At 38.6% G+C, this 19,163-nt stretch overlaps 1 protein-coding gene across 3 annotated transcripts in view; it reads left to right on the top strand.

Annotated features, from left to right (window-relative positions):
* itpr2 (inositol 1,4,5-trisphosphate receptor, type 2) overlaps positions 1 to 19,163 on the top strand; it is a 160,575-nt gene that overhangs the window by 126,766 nt on the left and 14,646 nt on the right. For all 3 annotated transcript variants that reach the window (XM_069192742.1, XM_069192743.1, XM_069192744.1), the window contains 6 exons: positions 1,114 to 1,278; positions 1,802 to 1,985; positions 5,210 to 5,296; positions 7,602 to 7,732; positions 11,174 to 11,339; positions 11,635 to 11,795. In XM_069192742.1, coding sequence (XP_069048843.1) covers positions 1,114 to 1,278; positions 1,802 to 1,985; positions 5,210 to 5,296; positions 7,602 to 7,732; positions 11,174 to 11,339; positions 11,635 to 11,795 — 894 coding nt within the window. The remainder of the gene's footprint in view (positions 1 to 1,113; positions 1,279 to 1,801; positions 1,986 to 5,209; positions 5,297 to 7,601; positions 7,733 to 11,173; positions 11,340 to 11,634; positions 11,796 to 19,163) is intronic.

Here is a 19,163-nt window from a genome sequence, read left to right as displayed (position 1 = left end):
TTCCAGAGAAGTTATGTTCTACGCATGAAGACCTGCCTAACATTGTGTAACCCTCTGCGTGCTAAGAGTCTGAAACGGCAAGTCCAAAATAAAACAGGCTATTCAAAGAAACACTAAGCGTTTTCCTATTTTAATGCTTCATTTACTCGTGAAACGCACCACCGAGTTGAGCAAAGAGTAAAGAGGACATTGTGTTCTCATTTTGGATTCTGCCTTCAAGCATTAATTCTGATTACACGTTTCAGACTTGATTGCCCTTCCACGTGATTTGATGTATTAAAAGTTGTTTTTCGTGGAGCTTTTGCCCCGTGTTTTCTTGAAAGGGAAACATTTGTGCAAAAGTGCACATTTCACCACTGTTCGCCAACCACGACAGCCTCGTACTAACCTGGCTGCCCTACACACTGGAAAATTTTGCTGACAAGTGTCAGGGGACTCTTGTACACTGTTGTTTTTAGAATTTCCTCTTGGAATATTTGCCAATTAAAATGTTACATATTATACCTTATAATATTTTAACAAACATGTCAAAATAAGTGTAGCACCCTGTATTATGTTAACATAACATGTTGAAATAAATAAATGACATATTTTGCAGCTTCAGAGACTTGGTGAGCTAGAGTTTTTAAGAGGAGGAAGCACACAATATCACACTCTGGGTTAGAGGCTGTCCTCCGAAAGAACCGCTTAACTACTTTTCCTTGGCAGTACATTGGAAGTTTAGAAACCCAATACACAATGGGTTTGGCTGGAGAGAGCATGTTTTTGAATTACAATTAAATTAGGAGTATCTCTCTCCTACTGTAGATCACTTTGCCAAATGGCAAGAAAATAAAAGGTCTTCTTAGAGACTGTCACCAATGTGTGATAACTGAGCCTTGTATATATTAACAGCCCTGCACTGTCACTTTTACTTGCCTATGCAAGCTGTTTGATGAAACAGCGCTGTAAATATTGAATAAGCCCTTAGGTGCTGTATCATGTGCAGATACTTGTGGTAAGATGTACTGTACTTCAGAGTTGTTTCTTCTGCTATCCACATATTTCTATACTACATCCATAATTAAAGTTCTCTTCATGCCCTTTTGATGACTATTTACGGTTTTCTTTCAGCTTCTCAATAAAATTGTGTTTTTGGTGAGTTTTGTTGGCAACCGAGGAACATTCACGCGCGGCTATAAAGCAGTTATCATGGACATGGCCTTCTTGTATCACGTGACCTATGTCATCGTCTGTATGTTGGGCCTGTTTGTCCACGAGTTCTTCTACAGCTTTTTGGTAAGAGGCAATCTTCTGTTTTTGTTATTTTATTCCAATATAATTTATTTCTTGCATGTAAAATGAATGTACTAGTGAAGATTATGCTCTAAGCAGTTAGTATTCACAGTGGCGAGTGCCACAGTTAGAGATGCTCTGTCTTCATTTTCATTCTGAAATTTTGGTGCGGGTTAGTTTGCAGAAGTGGAATATACAGTTAAGCTGCATGAATAAGATTCTTTAAAAAAAAACACATTAATCATTTTAATGTGGCCTTAAGACTGACATTTGCTTCTAGTCAGGTGAAGTTTTTCCCTCCACCCCTCTTCCAGAAAGACTATGAACCCACTAGAAGCCCAAAGCCGTAAATACAGTATATACTGTTTAGAACAGTCTTGGAATAAAGACACTGCCATTCCAGCAGATTGTCTCTTCCTTGAGAAGGAAGTGGGTTAGGTGAGTGGAAATAAAAGGGAGTTTTTGTGGCATGTGATTCTGGACAGGCAGCCTGTCTCATGGCCTTGTGACGTATCTGTCCCCCCAGCTCTTTGATCTGGTGTACAGAGAGGAGACTCTGCTGAACGTGATCAAGAGTGTGACGCGGAACGGGCGCTCCATCATCCTCACCGCCGTGCTGGCCCTTATACTGGTCTACCTCTTCTCCATCGTGGGTTTCCTCTTCCTCAAAGACGATTTCCGCATGGAGGTGGACAGGCTTCCCAGCATGGGTAAATGCTCTTTTTTTGGAGATTGTGCGGCAGCCTCGAAAGGAGGTTGTGAGCTTATACCGTGGCCAACCCCATCTGCTATGCGTGGCCCAGAACCAGGCCCAGGCCCAGAGTCAGCTGTGAAGCTTTTGTTTGCTCACAGAGAATAACTACAAATGACGCTGACGCAGATAAAGTTCACAGCAATGGCAAAACCTAATGTAACTAAGTTGCAATAACACATTTTTTCTTAACTTCATTAGTTTCTTGGGATAACAGTCCTTGAGACACGAAGAGCCAACTCTGTAAACAGTCTGATTATGATGGTCAGGAGTTACCAGCATGACCAAGTGACCGCAGTGTGAGGCCTGTCAGACGCTCATAAGTGGAGTCATACTTTTAAGAACGTTGGAAAAAACGTTGTAAACTATTATGGTGTTGGATTTTTTTGGTGTCAGAAGATGAAAGGATTTTTAAAGTAGATGTTTGAAGTAGCAACGCAGCATGTATACGGACTGCTCAAAACATAGTAGGTGTAATGACCAGGGGGACCACAGGGGTCATTATTATTGCTCAGAGCTGAGAGAATCCTGGATAACTAACCTGCCATGTCCTCAGAAGCACTCGTCTACTGACCTGACACAGGCTTGAACTCATGATCAGGGAGGTGCTCCTTAAGAAGTCATGAGTGCTATTGACTTTTTGCAAGAGATCTGCTTTGTTAGGGTGACTGACAACAGCTTTTAAATGCAGGACAGCTGAGAGGACTTTCTGTACAATTAGAAAACTTTTTTCACATAATATGACGTTTCATAAAACAAAGTCAACTCAGTGGGTTTCTTCAGAATGGACACTGAAACATGACTCAGAGGACACAAATGGAAAATACTTATTTAATTTAAAATCGAGGACATGCAACAAGACACTTCTTTACCCAGAGGGTTGTGGGAGTTTTTTAGGATGATACTCTGGCTTCTTTTTAAGTACTGACTGGGTGAGATCGTTGGATCAATTAACTAATAACTTAGTTAATGGCTTCCATCCATGTGTCACATTTTCTTAAGTTCTTCTCATGTTACTATGGAAAAACTTAGGTCATGCAAACTACATTATATCTACATAGGTGATGTAGATGTAGTGCAACATTTCGAGCTCCAATACCAGATACAAAAGCTTTATAAATTTATGAAGCGAAAGTTCCTCGAAAATTATTTTCTCCAGATCTGTTATTGCAATGTGAAATTGTTGGGTAAGGATTAACATTGCGTTGTGTGGGCACTGTATTCAGTTGTAGAGATCAATTACCAGCCTAATCATAATTCTCTGTATTCTCACACTCAGAGAGCACAAACCATGACCATTGAAGTGAATGCATTATTAGAATTCGGAGCAGACATTTAACCTTTTAATCCTTGCCAAGTTCCCATATCACAGTTAATCTTGAAGTTGGTGCAATGCTGCAGCTGCTCTGCTTAAGGAATATGTTGTAATTCTTCATGTCCAGATATATATGGAAGGTGCTGTAATCACTTTTCCAACTGACTCCTGATTGAGTCCAGCCACCCATTTTCTATACCCTTTATCTAGTACAAGATTGCCGAGGAGCCAGTCTACCCGGCAAGCAAAACGGGATACACCCTGCATGAGACGCCAGTCCATCATAGGACACACTCAGACACGGACACACACTCACACAAGGGCCGGTTTTCCTAGAAGCCAGCTAACCTACCAGCATGGAACAAGTTAAAGGTTTATTCCCTGCTGAAAAGAGAAAAAAGGAAACGCAACGTTTCGGTTGTGGAGCCTTCTTCGGGTGTGTGAGGGTGTGTTTCCACAGCTGAAACGTTGTGTTTCCTTTCTTCTCTTTTCAGCATGGAATAAGCCTTTAACTTGTTCCTTTGCAGCCTATGTGTGCTGACACAGCTACCTACTGTACTTGAACTATCAGTATGGATATGAACTTGGGTTAGAACATGCAAACATCACACAGGTAACACCACAGGAACTAAACCTGTGTCCCAGTGCTTCAAGGCAGCAATACTAAGGACTGTACCACCGTGCCCACTCCTGACTGAGTCATTGTTGCACAATTAAAGTATAAAATTAGGAAAATTATGCTTATCTGGGAATTTGAAAAGGTAGTGAAAAAAGGTGAAAATAGCATCCAGGTTTTATGATTTTACAGCTGCTTAACTGGGAGTTACTTTATGCATTAAGACAGTGATGAACAACCAAATCTGAGTCTGAACAAAGGATACCTGTGTGGATGGCTAGTCTTGATGAGAGTGCCCAGATAGCTACTTGACAGCAGCTAATATAGAACTGCGAGACCATTAGTATCTTTCATTTATGTGAGGCTTATGGGCTGACACGTTTTTTGAATGTCTTTCATTGTATTAGCAAAACAAATATACTGCACATCACTGTGTATTAAAATTGCACTGTGATGAATTCGTTTTTTAATAATAAACATAATTGAAAGGCCATCAAGAATGCTACCATAGAGAAGAGAAAGAAACATCAGGAAGTCAAACAAAAGATATGCAAAAGCTCTAAGTAGCATAAGGTAAGCTCGTCAAGTAGCATATTCTGTGCAGGATTTTTAATTTGCAATGTAACATGCATTACTCCCCAGATAATTGAGTACGACTGTTGCTAGGACCATAAATAAACACCAAGGTCGGCTTTATTGCAAGAGCTAGCTCTTAATACAGAACACGGTAAAGCTATTATGAATTAATGGGATGTGGTGTATGAGAATATTCTAAGTGTTCCCTGGAATTCAATTATTCACAATCAAAATAAACTGGTTGAAAACACAAGTGGGCATTACTGTGAGAAAATGAAGGGGTTCCATAATCTGCCTTACTGCAAGCTTTGACAACAGTTTAATGATCATTGAATACGAAAGCACAATTAGGCTTGGTAAATGGTAACAGATGCAAATGACTATTATTTTAGTTATATTCTTTAGCGGTTAATGGGCTTTAATGTGCCCTTTCTCCCCCTTTCCTTATGCCTGTGGTTCCCAGAAAACTGGGATTAGTTTGACAAGAGGATTCCATTTTCTTTCTTCAGAGTGATAGTGTGAACACAGTTTTGCAAATGGAACATGTCAAAAGCAGATTGTTTTGTTTAACTACAATTAACTAGTTTTTGTAGTTCTCAAAACAAGTATTATAATAGATTGGATGAGATGTTGTATGCGTGGAGAAGGCTTGATCCATTACAACTGCTTTTCTCAGGCAAAGCGGAGATGTTGAAACCATCTGCAATGACAGAAACATGCTCAAAAGAAAACTGTAGTGGTTCCTTACCAGCTTCTGCTACAGGTAGGTCATTCTGACTAAGTTGTGATGTCCCGTTTTTAGCATACTTTAAAAATCAGCGCATTTTGTTGCTGTGATAATAATTTCTTCTTCATGCATTCCATTGTTTGCAGTTTTGTAACTGTGATCTACCACTGGCCTTTATTTCAGTTATTGCAGGAAGAAATAAGCCAGTGCCACATTATCGTGGCGGACCACTCTGTGTGTAGCTGCCTTGATCAATCTGATACTCTGTAGACTTGCAGACCAAATAAAGTCAAAGTCACATACAGTATGTATGGTGAATGCATCCTACAGTAACCTGAATTTAAACTGTAATTTACAATTTGAACTTTTTTTTTCGGAAACTTAGAATTTGAACATGGGTTGTGCGTAATATAGAAGCATTAAAAGCTTTGTTACAAAATAGGCCTGTGAGTATTACTTCACAAGATTAGGTCATCATAAGACTGGGTATGTATGGGTCTAAAACCATAAGATATTCCTCCCAAAGATACTAAAATGATATCATACATACGATAAAAACGTTTGTTGTAGGTTTTCCATTATTCCATTATTAAGAAGGTGATGGTCGAGTGCAGGTGCTGAATTAAACTTGTCAAGAGCCTTGATCCAACCCATTTAACCATACCAGTTTCAGATCCGGCTCAATAAAGCAAAAAATCTGATAAATTACTGAATTAGGACACCTATTAGTATGAAAATCTGATTGGTTTACAGACTCACACAGGCTTTGAACGGCTGGTTCAGCACCAGAGCTAAAGTATGTGTTTTCTGATGAAACATTATTTTTATCCATCATGCATATTTCATCATTCATATTTTAATACTGAAAAAGAAAGGACCAGCATATTTGCCTTTTAGTTCGCACGATAGGGGAGGATGTGGAAAAATAATTAACCAAATCATCTGCAACTGGATTTTTTTTTCTCGTCTGTAACATAATCTTTTTTAGCTGAATAATGTGTTTAAGCTGTTAGGTAACTGGGAGATGTGCTTTCCTTTTCACACTTGAAAAGGTTAAGCGCTAAGAATATCTTTCCATGTTTATGAAGAGCTGACTGTTCTGGTGTGCTTACAGTAAGTCATGCACTTTCTTCAGAACCCCGTGCTGCTTAATTGATCACCTGTGATGTGTTGTTTAACACGTGTTTTGGATTAAATGTGTCTCTTGGGGGGGGTTTAAACTGTGGGAAAAATGAAAACTTCTGAATATGAGCAATACGTTATAGCCCGCAAACAGCAGAGCTGACGTATCATTAGGAAGAGAAGTTTGAGGTAATTAATATCCTGCTTTTTAGATTTTTTAATTATATAGAGCAATTCATGTATATTATTAGAGCTGCCAAGAAACTCTGTAAAAATTGAAAAATGTAAACACATTCAAGTGCACTTAAATTAGAAATATATGTATTTATTTTAGAATATTGTGTAGAGCCTTAGTCCAAATAACAGTCATTAGGTAAATTCCAAAAGGATTGACATGTTAAAAGAACTTAATCTATTCAGTCTTAGAAAAGTCTAAAAGGGGACTAAATTCAGGTTTTCAGAATCCTCAGAGTATAGACAGAGTAGTAATGGGCTTCTACACGATCAACCATGAAACAGGATCCAGAGGACACAAGTAAAAACTATAGTGCATTTAAGACCCAACAGGAAACACTCCTTTGTGCAGGGAATTGTGGGAGCCTGGTATTAGATGCCCAGTCAGGTTGTTGATGCCAGCTGATACTTTGGCCTGGTCATCCTCAGATCAATTGGCTACTAGAACTAAGCGAGCTGAATAGACAAGACCTTCCCCTCTTCTGAACAGCTTTTCTTAGACACTTTTATTTTATTTATGTTTGTGAGAAAGAAAGACTAAAATAAAATCCATGAAGTTAAGTACGTACAAATGGACACATAACATTTTGCTTTTTGGCAAAGTAATACTGATACTTTGATTTGCATACTAAAAGGGCTTTTCTTCTTTGTTTCTTGGGCACATACAGTAGCCTTCTGTTTGTTTTTCAAAATAGAATCATTTAGAATTAAGTGTCTATTCAATAGAAGGGTGCTTATACCAGTTGGTTGTATTCCAGATACAGTATAGTTTTGATTCTTTGGGGTGAACATCAATCATTTTATGGAATTATTGGTAATTAGATGCAGTGGAATGAAAAAAACAAAACATATATGTGCATTGACTTTCATCTCACAACGTTCCTTTGTAATTTGCTTATTTGTGAGAGAGTCTGATTCTAAAGGCGAGTGGTTAGTTCCAGCTTTTGAAATCTGTCTGATAAGGATCTTTTTGTTGTTTCTGAAGCTCTAGCACAAGAGAATGATGGGACAGAGCAAGTCTGTGACACGTTGCTGATGTGTATCGTCACAGTCTTGAACCAGGGTCTCAGGAACGGAGGAGGAGTGGGAGATGTGCTCAGGAAGCCCTCCAAAGACGTAAGTGACAACTTTATTCCTGCCTTCTCTCCTCCTGGATATTTGACAGTAGTTTGAGCTTTTACAAGCTTAAACAAACACAAAGACTACTTGGGCAAGTTTTTGGTTCCGTGATATAATGAGTTGGTCAGCATTTCATTTATTTTTTCTTATAGATCACATTGTATTAGTCTACCCATTGTAACACATCAAAATTCTTGCAAATGACTGCATATAAGCTTCAAAGTTGAAAGGCTGTAGTTGAAAGAAATACCCTTGCAGGGTCTTCCTCCTACTGTTTCCTTACCAGGAAAGAGAGTAGTCCCACACAAGTGTTACAGATAGCATTACGAGTATGTGAATGAGTTGCTGTCTTGTATAAAGCAAAATATAGATCAATGAGGTACTCAGTTTACCCCGTAGCAGAGATGTGGGTGACTATTCATTTCTGAAAAAGAAGTATCTTTACAAATGCCATGTTTTATGCCAGCTGCTTTCTGGAGTATGTGGGTGATCTTATCCAGTAGTCAGGGCTTTCTCAGCATTGTGTATTCCCAAATGACATTGTGTATTCTAAATGACAAATTGTAGTGTGTTCATCTGACTAAGCAAGTTTAAGAACATAAGAAGGGGTGCAAACACTAGGAGACCACTGGACCCATCTTACCTATGTGGTAGTCATTTTAAGACATTTACTAGCTACAAACCCAAATACAAGTACACCAAAGTGAGCAAAGTTCCTTTTATTGTATCATGACTTCAAATAAGCATAAGCATGTCTTAAAATTAAAAAGCTTTATTGTATAGATCCAGTTTAACTTATATTACATAAGACCGGAGGGGGCCACAGCTGTTTTGCATCTTGTAGTCAGTGTGCTGTGAAGGGCATTGAATGCTTACAGCTTCTTTGGCACAGCATCATACACTGAATCCACTAATTTATGCAAAGATTATCTTGCAGAGTTCACTTTCCAGATTGAGCTGTAATCACCTTGGAATTGCTGACACTGGTTTTGATCATAGTTGGGCTTGGCCTCCCTTGGTTTTGAAGTTTGAAGTTTTCTGTAGTGGTTGATGGTGTTGCTAGGCGGGATTTTGACCCCCAGCTCTGAACAGGCCTCTTACTGAGACCGTGCAAGCCCCACTGGTGGCTTGTGAAACAGGCTCTGATAGGGCACACAATGAAAAAATAATTTGACAGTATGAAATCTGCAGAGCTTTGGTGGGCAATGCTTCATAATGAGGGAAAATAATGCTAAATGTTTAGAAGGAGGTAAGAGTGCAGGACGGTCTCTAGTTTAATTCTTTGCTCTGTTGCAAAAAGTGAGCTGTGACTAGGAGCTACTGAGGTGCATCTGACGATTCACCAATCGCCGTCAGGGTGGCTTGGGCTCAAAGGTGACTGAGCATTTGCTCTCAGCTTGAAATGCAACAAGTGTGGCGGGCCAGGTGCCCCTTATTCGGCAGTTTCATCAGTCACAGTAGCGTGACATTGTCCTTGAGACACTTTTAACTCTGCTGTTACAGTGGGCTTGCAAGGTGAGAAGGAGCAGTTAGGCCTGCTGTGGCCATGTGTGAGGATGATTCTCAGAAACAAAACGAATGTGCGACACTCCTCCGTGGTGCTGGAGTTCAATACGTGTATTTAAGCAGAAAATATTGCTTTCCCTTACAGAGGGCAAATAACTAATTGTGGCCAAAGTACTGGCCAAGTCCTCTCATTTTTATTTGAGTCTGCGATCTGCAGCTCTGTAGATGTGCAACGATAAGTATAAATGCCATGGGAAGGTTTGGTGGCAAAACCCCTGCTGATATAAGCTGCTTAGCCTGCCTGCCTGACTGCTACTAGAATAAAAGAATGCCTTGTACTACCAGTACTAAGAACAGTTTGACAGGGTGTGAAACTGGAGAGCTAAGTACATGAGAAAGTTACCAGGCTTTTATTCTCAGAACCTGTCTTCTCTCTGAATCCAGAGGATCACGTGTAAGAACAGGACATTTGCAAGCATGGGACATATTTTTACAATTCTGGTTGAAAAGTGTCGCTTTGCCTTTCTTTCTTTCTTTCAGCTGTGGCTGTTTTGGCACATTGCTGTTTTTCTGATTTTGCATGTTTCTAGTTTAGTTCTGGATGAAAGCTTTAAGAATGTGACAGTTTTATTCAGAGCCAGCCAAGATGCTGTTATGTGAAGGTGTTAAACCACTGGAATACACTAAAAGTTTTGAAGGAATGAGACAGAGCATACAAGAAGTAAAATGTGATAGTAGGGATACAGAATTTGCAGAGAATAGATTTCAGCGGTTTCAAGATATTCCACTCGGTAAGAAAATCAAAAGCTAGCAAGCCTTGGCCCAAGTGATTTAGTCAGTCATTTAAGAAAAATATAAGTAGAGAGATTTCGCCTTGTGAAATTATTTAAAAAACTGACGAAAATAGAAAAACATCTTTTACATATTCTAACAGCAAAGGAAGAGTAAAGGATGAAGTAAAATGTATCCAGGATGACAATGTGGACATTTCTAGACAATGGAAGAAAACTGGCTCATGTAGTAAATGAATATTTCTCTCAAGAAAGAATTCATCAACATGCCTTAGGCTCAGGAAGGACAGATTTATGTCCTAAATAATATTAGCATAGAGGAGGCAGGCTTTCTGCAGGTGTTTGAATCACTTGAGCTAAGCAAACCTCTCGGGCTTGGTGATATCGTAGAACTTGTATATAAGGAAGCAAATGTTGTGATTCTCAATATATTAGCAAAACCCTTCCAACAGTTGCTCAAGATGGGAGTAATATTCATGGAAAAATTTCTGATGATTGATGACCTATCAATAAAAAGTGTGACAAAACTGTACCAATTAATTGACCAGTCTTATATTACTTCTAAGATTATTGAAACAATCATTAAAACTAAAACAGAGGATCATATATACAGTATGTACTGTATATAACTGGAAATACGATCCTTAGGGATAGCAGCATGATTTTCTTTTTCAACTAACCTTAGAGATCTCCCGGACAGGCAACAATAGTAATGGACATACAGGGAATGCAATATGGTATATTTGTTTTCACTAACTTTAAGGTTTCTCATAAAATATGAATTCTTAAATAACATTCAGTAGCAATTCAATCTAATGCCTGTGTTTAGAATGAGAACATGAATAGAAAACAGAGTAAAGATAAGAGATAAATGTTCAATTTGGCTGATCTGTATTAGGACCATTGCTCTTCTCATTTACCTTACCTTCTTATAAAATATAAACTACTTACAGTGTTTTGGAGATGTTTTCTCCCCCTGCAGAGTTTTCACATTTTTCACAGTTCTAGGGTGTAGGAATAATTGTTGTTTGCCAGTATGACAGTATTACAGTGGGTAAATTTAGATATTAGTTTAATTTACAGGGCATTTTACTTTGACGGGGAGATCTCAGCTGAGTTTAACTTGTGATTCTATTTTCAGGAGCCCCTATTTGCTGCACGTGTTGTGTATGACCTGCTGTTCTTCTTCATTGTCATCATCATTGTCCTCAATCTCATTTTTGGAGTCATCATTGACACATTTGCAGACTTGAGAAGTGAAAAGCAGAGGAAAGAAGAAATTCTGAAAACCACCTGTTTCATCTGTGGTAAGTGCTCTGTTAAGCAGAGGGATTTAACATACATTATAAAGAGTCAGGCAGCTACTTTCAACTAACATCAGTTAAACCAATCGGTCCTTGTAGTCTTTTAAAATATGACTTCTTTCATTATTGTAGATTCAAGCAATGGCCTTCACTGAGTAACTAAACTGTATTTATGTAAAATTATTACATTTTTATGTTTTTTTGTTAATTTATGATGCAGTAGATACTGTAGTTAATGAATATGAAGATCTGACACTGTTTAGTCTAAAAAGCTTTTTTTTTCCTTTTTTTGTTGCAGGGCTTGAGAGAGATAAATTTGACAACAAGACAGTTTCTTTTGAGGAGCATATAAAGTCAGAACATAACATGTGGCATTACCTGTACTTCATAGTTCTGGTTAAAGTGAAAGATCCGACTGAATATACTGGACCTGAAAGTTACGTTGCTCAGATGATCATGGTAAGTCTATTTTCATCTATATGTTTTTTTTTTAGGGAAAGTATTTAGAAATATACCCTTCTTTATCCCTCAACAAAGGAAGGACATATATTCTTCAGGATAAACAATGATTTCAGTTGTATGAAATTAAGAACACTTTTGTCTAATGTCTTTGACAAGACATTATGTATCTTGTCTAGTGTGAACTCAAAATCTGATCATACTGTGCTTGTTGAAAATGTGATGAACGATTGTGCTTCCACAAGTCAAAGACCCATTGTAAAATCAGATCGGTAAGGATTAAAAGGCTATCTGAACTAATTTGATTTTCTGAAAAGATAAGTGCAAGAACTTTATGTAAGCCAGAAACAAAATCTCCTTTTCTAATCGACTCATGATTTAACTTTAACTGTCTCATCACCTAATGCATGCTAGTAACTTTTGTTTTATACAGTACTGCAAAGCAGAAACAAAAGCATTTTCTTGAAAAATATTTATAAATGCCAGACTGTACATATAAACACTAGGCTTTGGCTCCCCTACAATCTTGTATTGGATATACAGTAGCAGTTAATAAATGAATGCATTTATGCGTTTGTAGTCATTATAATTTGAGTTTGGGTGTGACCTTAGACCTGTGGTAGCAGAAATGTGATCGACATTAAAGATGACGTACACAGTGAACGCACATTTCAAAGGAAACCACATAGAGTTTCACATGTTCATGTTCTGCGCTAGCTGTTTCATTTCGGGTTGATTCATCATTTAAAGTATAGTTCACCACACAATTCAGTGTCATACACTCACATCTAGTTAGGAGGTCCCGTACCCAGATGAAATGTTGCTGCTTTGGAATCAGCCCAGAGAAACGCGATACAGGCAGGCTGAAGGAACTGATCCCTTTTAGTCTTGAACAGAGAAGACTAAGAGGGGCTGTGATCCAAGCATTCAAAATCCTTTGAAGCTGGCTTGAGGCAACCCAGTGGACTTTTTCAGAATAACCACTGACATGTTAACCAGAGGTGCCAAGTGAAATTTAAACTGAGACCAGGAGGCACTTTTTTCCCCAAAGGTTTGTGGGAGTCTGGAACAAGCTACCCAGCCATGTTTCTGAAGATGATAGCTTGTTTTTTTTTCAGCACACTAATGGATGAGATTCAGTTAGCTGTTTTGCTACCAAATGGACCAGAGGATCCATTTGGCCTCTTATTTCTAATCTTACAATGGGATGTTTACAGTTTAACATTAAACTATTCTAGTTCCTGGAAACCCTCAGCAAGACATTGTGATTGGAGACTGTTGAAATGTATCTACAGTATATAAACCATTATGTAAGGCTATGAAAATGTAAGCATCTACAAAATATAAATATCCTTAAGAAACACCACCGAGCCATACGTGTAGTGCTAATGGAGCTCACACAAGAAATTAGGTTTTTGTGGTACATCGAATTTAGTTTAAGTTGAGGGATTTCAAGTCATATGACTTAACACCTAAAGAGCAAGATTCGGCGCAGTCATACATTTGTTATAGATTTGACTGGAGTTTGGTCACTGTGCCATTTCCCAGGTAAGAATGCCTGGTCTTAAAGCTGCCTTAAAGAGTTAATGCTAAAATATAACACACCGTCCTTCATGTCTCAGCTGAAAAGTCATTCAGATTTCTACAATTTGTTTTGTCTGCAGACCATAGGAAATGCAGTGAAATCTTAAATCTTTTATGGAAAAATGCTGTGAAGGGGAAAAAAAAACAAGATTTAATTTTATGCCTGAAATCAGATGGTTTCACTGAATAAAAGCCTGGTTTAACAAAATGCCAGAGCCAGACACAAATCCCAGCTTTCCTGTGATAGTGGATAGTTTCAAAGTAGCAGCCAAGCCTCAGGATGGCCTGCAGGTTATTCCTAGCTAATAGAAGTATATCACATCTTGGCAAGCATGGTGTGAGTTTGTAACCCTTCATGGAATGGCTGTAGTATAGTAGCCCATAAAGTGTTACATCCATTCAAAAACACAGAGAAGAGATGATTTTAGTGCATATTTAAGTATCATATTTTACATCTGACACTTACATTACTGGCTTCATTCTCAAGGGATTCAGTGGGTTCTCCACAGTTTGCCTGCAATCGAATAAACGGGTCTTTCTTATAAACATCAATCAGTAAGCTTAGATGCACCAGAGGGAAAACAGAAGGGATACTGATGGTCTGTATATGGGAATGCATTTTTTTTGTGCAGAAAAATCCCAAGCAATACAGTTCAACATGAAGGTCTGCCACAAGTACATTTTAAGAAAAAAATATTAATACCTGATTGTGTAAGCAGATTTGGATAAACTGAGTGACTTGCTTAACTAGTTTCTACATAAATGCATTTATTAGCCAGTTATGGCTGAAGGCAGTAATGGAGTGCTCTGCTGACAGGGATCTCAGCTGCACAGTTTTGTGAGTGTTGATCTATGACACAGTTGGGCTGCTTATGTGTGCTATTGATTTGACCTGATGAATTGTTCTTTTTCAAGTGTTCTGTTGTAATTGTAAAGGGCTCTTCAGACTTTTATAATGGAATTAGTGATAGACTCATCTTTTGGTGCCATGATCTTCTCAAGGAAAAGTGGTCTGAAAAAATGCTGGGCGGATGATATTTTGCATAATTGTGTGTTATTTTGATTGTGGAAACTGAAACTTAAAATACCTTAGATACTCCATCTAGAAAGTACTGTAGCTATTCAGTGAAAACATTTACCAGCACACGTAAGAAACAGAGTTGAATGAAGATTCCTTTTCTAGTCCTAAAAAATAATGAACATTTAATATGCACATACTTTGTAACTCTAAAAGCTTGATATGTTTGTATATGTCCTATATCTTGCAAAAGTATTTTTGCATTTGAAATTCAGACTTGCTGTAACATAAAACTCTAGATTTTATATAATTTTAGTTTCTCTTTACAACAAGCAGTAATTCCCATGCTGTACCAGTGCCAGTAGTTATTTTTTTAGTAGCATCAGTCCACCACCCTGGCTCCTGATGTTTCCCTCTGAATTCCCATCAGATTTCTACTGAATCTTCAGGATTGAAGACAGATAGTCGCAAGGTTACAAATAAGGGGAATCCTTTCTTATGTTCTTGTTCTTCTCTCTTACTGCTCTCGCTGTTTCCTGCAGGGTGTTCCCCGTCACACACAGGTCTCCCTCTGCCAAGTCATCGCACTTTTTTACATTAAGCTTTAGGGTTTAATTCCAAATGACTCTGTTACCCAACTCTTTCTCTAGCCCATTTGCTTTTGGCTAAGCTCAGGAATTTTTATTGCACAAAAATTCCTCCATATTTAGCTGTCTTTTGTTCTTTCATTCCTTTTCCTAGACATTTATCTTTATCAGAACACTTTCCTCTTTCTCTTACCCCAAGCCTCTCCTTGGTCTATAGCTGGTCTGTAGCTGTTACTGTGCAGAGCATTCTTTATTTATTTACTGTCTTTTATGATTTATTAACAGCAGGCCACTGGGCCTGGCTAACAAACCACCACATGACTTGCTGGTCCACAACCTGCATTTACTATATACAGTATTTTCAACCTGCCTGACAGTTCATTGAGTCTCACTAGCATGTCAGCCAACCCAATCCTGTTCTAAGAAGAACTCCTGCCTCCAGAGCCATAACTCTCTCTCCCTTCTGGCTGAGTTCATTTGAACAGGGTCACATTTCATAACACTGGCATCTCGAATATGGCAATGGGCAGTTTGAACTGTTGTTTATACTGTTTCTCTACTGAAGGACTCTCTCCACGGGGTGCTTTCTTATACAGTACGTGTCAACTGAAACACAGAATTCAATCCATTCAGAGTGCCCCACATACACATAGATCAGCACAGGTGTGTCTATTTCAACACCTGTTCCCAGTTACCTGGCAGCCATCTTGGCTCAAGGTCACACCATAGCATGGGTTTGAGCCAAGATGGTGGCTGGCATAGGAAAATTCCACCTAGTCCATCACACATACTGTAAGTTTTAGACATAGCAAAAATAAGGACAATAACAAGTCTTCCACTAAATAATAATGCTCAGGGTATTATTCTTCAAAGCAAAACATGATCTAATGCATATGAGAATATATTCAATATATTCATGTGAAATTGTATTTTCTTTTAATGATTGTGTGAATATGTTTTAAGAATTGAACTCAAAACAGAGGACAGGTCTGCATGTCACTAATCTGAAATATTTACAATTGCACTAGTAATCAGGAAGGTTCCCTGATGTGTCAGCCTCAAGAGGTAGCTTGGAAAGTTCAGACCTAACAATCTGACATTTAGTATTTGATTAGATTTCATGACCTGTACCTACAATTACAGTAGGTAAATCCATCTTCTTATAGCTTAAGTAGCTTTTAAGAGTTATACATTTACCCTGGGCTTTTTTTTCAAAGCATTTATTTGCATATCCCCTGGTATTAAAACAGCCAAGTAGATGAGATATTAGCATGAACAGGCACATACACGATTTTCCATTAACACCAAGTTCCAGAAAACAAGAAGGGTACCTCTTTTGAGAGAGCTTGTTGTATTGTAGTACGTGCTTGAAAGCCTGACACAAACAGTCAAAGTTAAGGGTTAGAAATCCCTGTTTAGCTAAAAAGATGCTTAGGTTTTAACGTGTGCGATACTAATTCAATTTGAGATTTGTTGAACAGAATTATTTAATATAAAAAAACGATTATCTGTTTTGTTATTATTGTATTTTTTCCTCTTTTCAAAAGTATGTTCAACACCTGACAATAAGGGGATTTCCTGTCAGGCAAACACCCCACATGAATACAGAGCTTGCGAAAGATTGTGGTACAACTGATCAAACTATTTTTTTTTTTCGAAAAGACACATCACGACATCTTTCAAAAGTACCACAGTACGGTTTGGCAGGGATTGCATGTGAGCATTAAGAACAAAATCTTCGCAAGTTCCCTTTCTGTTACTTAACTAGACCAATGGAAACTGTTTTGTATTTTAAGGGGTTTAAATTGCGTGCGTATTTATCAAGAGCAGATTGTTTCCTAGAACTTGTGCATCCAAAGGAAAAAAAAAAATGTTTCTATCCTTTTATTTTTAAAGTTATTTTAACATACATGACATAGCAACTCTGACCCTTGCTTTTATACGGTATGTGACCTAGAAAGATCCCATTGATGTTGATGAACGTGAGTCTTCAATACTCGATTCAGCTATCTGAAATACATTCTGAAGAGTACAGAAATGTCTGTGTCTTCTTTGTATCCGAGACCAGCAAGGTTTTTTACTTTAAAAATGTGAGATTGAAAGCTGAAGCCGTTGAAAGGGATTCTTATGAACCAGGCTATGTTGCATTTTGAGAGAAAAACCTTTGTTAATTCTGGGAAAAGTACCTGGATAGTGTTGATGTTATTCTTATGATCAATGTAAAAAAAATCATTTCAATAATGCAGAAAAAGGTGTCGCACATTTCTTTAATTTGTTTGTGTGTTTCCTTTTTGAGGCCGCTTCACAATCGGGAGAAAATTAGGGCAACAGCCAAGAAGAATCACTTCATATTTCTTAAAACGTGCCTCGTGCTGTACGGGGAGCTATTACAGAAGAAGGTCTGATACTGCAGAATGGGATGAAGCCCATTGAGTATTGTTAATTCACCTTCTGAAAAGGAGCTTGTTATTTTTTTACAGTAAGCCCTGAAAGCTCTTCTGGGGAGCTTTACCCTTTATGACCTTCACGGACGGAAACAGCTGGAAGTTCTGTCATTGGAATTCTGATAGGGAAAAAAACTTACGAATATTATTCCAAGAGCTGTGGTCTCTGTTCATACAGGATCAATGGCTGTTAATAGGGCAAACCAAACTTGTGTACTGTACATGATTACGGGCATAGACACTTGTTAAACTGTGACTACAATCCATTAAGACAACTAAAAGGTTTCATTAAGCCCCTAAGACATTTGAAGAACTCAAAGACAAGAAGAGTTTTAAATTAATTGATGAGGGTTAAAGACTATCTCATTAGCCAAATGTTATAAACTATACAAAAAAAGTCAACAAATTTATTACAGTATTGTGCTCTGTTATCTAGCTAGATGTTCCTGTGATATTTATATTTAGAAAATACCACAGTAATATATATATTGCTTCCATATGACAAAATCTTTTCATTGTCTCATTAACATTCTGTGAAAACGACTACAGTATTTGTTTAGAATTGTATTTTGAGCAATATGCCATTTAGTTTCAAACGCAAATTTCGGATAGTTTAAGAGTTCTAGAATTAATAGTGCATTTCCAAGTCCCTTGCTACAGTGCTGTCTGTAGATTCCATTTTTCTGTGTGAAACATTGACCAGTGGCACTCGGATAACAATGCTGATGATGTCATCAAAAGCAGATGGAATTCTGCCCTTGAACTACTACTGTACAGGCTCTTTCATGAAATGGCTAAAGTCATCTTCATAGTTAAGTTCAAGAATATCGCTATGTGTGACTTATTTTTTACGAAATCCAACTATCAATCGGCAAGTGCTTTTGTGAATAGCTCCCTATACAGTCAGAGGCAAGTTTTAAGAAGTATGAAGTGATTCCTCTTGGCTGTTGCAACGATCTGAAAGCAGGATATCCATTAAATCCACCTTCTAACCACTTTATCCAGTATAGTGTGGCATTGGATCCAGAGACTATCTTGGCAAGCAATGGGCGCTAGGCAGCATACACCCTGGACAGGACAGCAGTCCATCACAGGCCACGCACAGACACAAACACGACACGCACACACTCACACCAGGGGCCAGTTAACCTGCAGTACCAGTATGTCTCTGTGGGAGACTGTGGGAGGAAACACAGGGAGAACATACAAACGCCACGCAGATTGCATGCCAGGTATAGAACACAGGTCCCCAATCCCAGCCACAGAACCATGTGCCATCCTATATAGTCTTTCATGGATTTCCAGAGCAATGTGTGTGGTTCCTTGGGAAAGTCATGGCTGTCATCTTTATCCTCCTCCCTTGATAATGCTTGCAATGAAAACAAGTGCAGTGATCTCTTGTTTGAGAAGCTGAGAGCAGGCACAGCATTAGCGGAGACTGCAGCCTCAACAGCTCTCACGGGATCTGGTGTGCTGTGCCAGAGAAAGGTGGCGTGCAGTAAAGGTGGGAGGTCGTGTAACGGAGCACCACCCGCTGGGTGAGTTACGTCACTCCCCTCTGAAACCCTGCTGCGGCAGAAGCCCCGTTACTGTGGCACAGCTGAATTCTCCTCTAGCTAGAGACCAGTGCTGTGCGACTCTGGGCCCAGTAGTAACCATGAGTGAATCCCTGCAGGGGCAGAGTAGGCCTGCACTTGTCACTGCTGCTGTGTCAATTTCTCCTGCGGCCAGGGAC

The sequence above is a fragment of the Lepisosteus oculatus genome, chromosome 7 (genome assembly GCF_040954835.1).
Source record: "Lepisosteus oculatus isolate fLepOcu1 chromosome 7, fLepOcu1.hap2, whole genome shotgun sequence".
Classification (NCBI taxonomy): Eukaryota; Metazoa; Chordata; class Actinopteri; order Semionotiformes; family Lepisosteidae; genus Lepisosteus; species Lepisosteus oculatus.
The sequence above is the reverse complement of the archived record's forward strand: the minus strand, read 5'-3'. Positions and strand labels throughout refer to the sequence as shown.